Source organism: Oryzias melastigma, linkage group LG15 (genome assembly GCF_002922805.2).
Source record: "Oryzias melastigma strain HK-1 linkage group LG15, ASM292280v2, whole genome shotgun sequence".
NCBI classification, from domain to species: Eukaryota; Metazoa; Chordata; class Actinopteri; order Beloniformes; family Adrianichthyidae; genus Oryzias; species Oryzias melastigma.
Window position 1 is genome coordinate 5,347,220 of NC_050526.1, and position 3,890 is coordinate 5,351,109.

Sequence of the window (3,890 nt, forward strand, 5' to 3'; positions counted from 1 at the left end):
TTTCCAGAAAAATCCCTGTTATAAGAAACGCCGATTAAAATGTATTACAATTGTATTTTAATAAAAGAAAAGTCATTAAAGATTTAGGTATAGACTGATAAATATTTATGAAAAAAATGTGCTTGCAAGTTAAGAAACAAAAAACTGTATTTTTTTTAATAAAACAGTTTAATTGAGAGTTTATTACATAGAAAAAACATTAAAAGAAGAATATGACCTTTTTTTAGTTTCTATTATGAAAGAATCAAGAAAAAGATCTATATTTTTTGTATGAAAAAGCCCGTACATCGCACACTCCGTTACGTGTGACTCTCCTGCTTGAAGCGGTCCGCCGCTCTGTTGCGGATGCTCTGGCGTGGGGGCCGTGGGGCAGGAGAGCTCGCCACCCGCCTCGGTGGCCTCCTGATTTCTTTGTAATTATTTAAGAGAGAGAGACAAAACCGGAGACATTGAGAAAGAAAGAAAGCCCATGACGATTAAAAAAAAAAAGTATACAGAGTAGATGCATAATCAGAAGAAGAAACTGACCCGCCCACTTTACCTGAATAAACACGATTCTCTGTCAACCAGTTTATTTTATCACAAGATTCTTTTTTCTATTTTAGAACCCACTGAATCCCTTCTATGGAAAGAAAATAGACTCCAATTTGTGTGAGTAAACTTTGATTTATGCGTAACTTTGGATCTATGCGTGCAAAGATCTTGATTTGTGCGTAATTTGTAGCTCAGTTTGTCAAGCCCGGTCCTGGGTAGCGTGGCGCACTAAGCGAAAAACGAATTTGGCGCCCCCTGCAGGGTCTTAGATTTGGAAGTTCCAGCTGAGGCTCAAACTGGGAAAGTCTTCATTTAAGAGCGAATGTGATTGAACTGATTTTAACATTAACCAGGCAGTATTGAAGAGGAAAGTAGAGGGGATTTCAACTTTTGAAGGTGTTGGAAAAAAAACAAAACATTAGATCGCTGGTTAAATTTGTCTTTTTTGACCAAAATGCAGAGGGAGTGAATTTCCAAGCAATTTTATACAATTAAAACAGACAAACCTCTGCTTTGAGCTCTTGTTTTCTCCTCTTCCTTTTTTCATCCTTTACAGAAGCACTTACAGAGGAAACACCCCCCTCTTTCCCCAACCCAGCTTAGACAACAGCGGAGGGGCGCTGTCTAAGTTGGGTTAGTGATTACATCAAACTTTTGAGTTATTTTATTTGTTTTTTTTTTATTATTATTTATTATTACATAAAACAATGGTGCGTCAAAACTGTTTTAAAGAAAAAAGTTAAAAAAAAATGTATATATAACCATTGTGATTTGCCGCCCCTTCCAGCAGATGGCGTCCTAGGCGGCCGCCTAGGTCGCCTATGCCCAGGGCTGGCCATGCATTTTGTGCATAAGTACAAAAATTACTAAATAAAAAAAAATAGAATTTACACATACACAATGTAAAATTACAACAGTGTGAAACTACGCACAAATCTTTCAAAATTATGCATGAGTTGCTTGTCATGCAAAATTGCACTCTTCGCGCCGCCGCTCTTCTGGGTGTGGAGGAGCGAGATCCTCCTCACCCAGGGAGTGGACAGAGTTGATCAGCCCAACGGCCCGCTCCGCTCCCTGGGTGTGGAGAAGCAGAGCAGACTGTCCCATGCCAAAGGCGCTGCAGGGAAAATACTGTCCCAAGGGGGGGCCCAGAGAATAGAGAAACTTTAGTGTTGAGTGTTTTAAAAATATTGAGACTTTTTTATATTAATTATTGGGCATTTCTGTTTAAGAAAGTAGGAAAATGTCAAGTTTTCCCCTGATATTATTCACAATCTAAGTTCAAAGTGGCTGACAAAAAAACTCTGATGACCCATCATTCTAGCAGCATTTAAACGCATCACTTAAACAAATCTCGGTGACTTGAAAAGTGTCTTACATCGGATTGGTGCGTAAATGTGGTTGTAATTTTTAGTTTTATGTGTGTAAATTATATATATTTTTAAATTTAATTTCAGAATTTTTCTACTTATCCATAAAATGTATTATATGACTTACAAATCAAGAATTACGTACAAATCGATTTGAGTCTATTTTCTCTCCATACTTTTCAGGGTCATGGGGTTGCTTGAGCCAAGACAGCTACTTTTGGGCGACGGTGGGCTACACCCTGATCGGGTCATCAGTCTGTTACTGGGACACTTAGGGTTAATTTAGAGAAACCCATGTGACTCCACACTGAAAGGCCCCAGTTAGGATGTGAAACCAGGGCTTTCTGGCTGTGAGTGATTAATTACTATGCATGTGTAGTCCTATTGGAGAGTTCAGGGCTGAAAAAGCTCTAAAGGTGATTCAGATTCAGAACAAAAACTCACACCATTTAAAAATATATATATACAAGTATAATGTGCAGTCAGTGTGACTTTTTTTTCTTTTTTTTGGTTTTACTAGTAGAAACATGACACTACACAGTTTTACACAAAAATACACAAAACAGAACACAGTAGCATTTGGGTTGAGTTTGAGTTGTCATTGTGTCCTCAGTGAGTAAACAAGACAAACATTTGGAATGACACAACCTCTCATGGGTGCAGAACAGATGAGCGTGGGAAACTGATGATGTGAAATATTAAGAAGCTTTTTTTATTTTTTTTAGCTGTGCTTCAGGAAGTGTGACAGTTGGAGTTTAAATGAAAGAAAAACAGGTGTGTTCTTTTTTTTGTACAGAGAATGTTTAGCTGTTAAACCAGAATGTACTTTTTTTAATCTTATAAGAATCTTTAATCTTTTGGAAAACCTCTTATCAATTGCTTTAATTAAATAGTGGGATTTATAAAGACAAACTTTTAGTTAAATGTTTTATAAAATAAAACCTACAACAAAGTCTCCGTCTACTGGACATAATCCTTCCTTTGGTAAAGAAATGCCAAAAATCTAACCTGCTTGAAGCCTATTATTTTTACATTAGACTTTTTATTACAATCATAACTTTATTTTTTTGTTTTGAATTTAGTTTAAAACAGGATACAGTGGGGCAAACAAGTATTTAGTCTGCCACCCATTGTGCAAGTTCCCCCCACATTAAAAGATGAGAGAAGCCTGTCATTCAAGATATTTTTCAGTTATGAGAGACAAAATGAGGAAAAAATCCAGAACATTCTCTGATTTTTAAAGAATTTATTTGTAAATTATGGTGGAAAACAAGCATTTGTTCACCTAAAAAGAAGCAAGACTTCCTGTAGCTGCTTCTGTAAGAGGATCTTCTGTCCTCCACTCATTATCTGTATTAATGTCACCTGTTTGAACTCGTTATCCACATAAAAGACACCTGTCCACAACCTCAAACACTACTATGTACAAAGAGCTGTCAAAGGACAACGGAAACAAAATTGTTGACCTGCACCAGACTGGGAAGACTGAATCTTGATTTGAAGAAATCAACTGTGAGAGTAATTATTAGGAAATGGAAAACATACAAGATCACTGATAATCTCCATCTGAGGAAAAGATTTCACCCCGTGGGGTCAAAAGGATCACAAGAATGGTCTGACCTGTGTAAGGAAAAAAATGAAATGGGGCCATGTATGGTCAGAGTTTGAGTGAAAACCTCCTTAAATCAATAAGGGCATTGATGACGAAACATGGCTGGGTCATTCAGCATGATCCCAAACACACCGCCTGGTAACGAAGGAGTGGTTTCATAAGAAGCACTTCAAGGTCCTGGAGTGGCCTAGCCAGTCTCCAGATCTCAACCTACGGAAAATATTTGGAGGGAGTTGAAAGTCCGTGTTGACCAGCTTAAGTCCAAAAAACATCACTGCTCTAGAGGAGATCTGCATGGAGGAATGGACCAAAACATCACTGCTCTAGAGGAGATCTATATGGAGGAATGGACCAAAACATCACTGCTCTAGAGG

General features: G+C 37.7%; 1 protein-coding gene across 5 annotated transcripts in view; it reads right to left on the bottom strand.

Moving 5' to 3' along the window:
- The window catches only part of LOC112162210 (protein FAM13A), a 29,067-nt gene that overhangs the window by 18,344 nt on the left and 6,833 nt on the right, over window positions 1-3,890 (bottom strand). The window contains exon 7 of one of the 5 annotated variants that reach the window (XM_036215673.1): window positions 287-409. The exons of the other annotated variants lie outside the window; for them this stretch is intronic. Within the exon in view, the coding sequence (XP_036071566.1) occupies window positions 287-409 (123 nt within the window). The remainder of the gene's footprint in view (window positions 1-286; window positions 410-3,890) is intronic. 5 annotated transcript variants of the gene reach the window in all.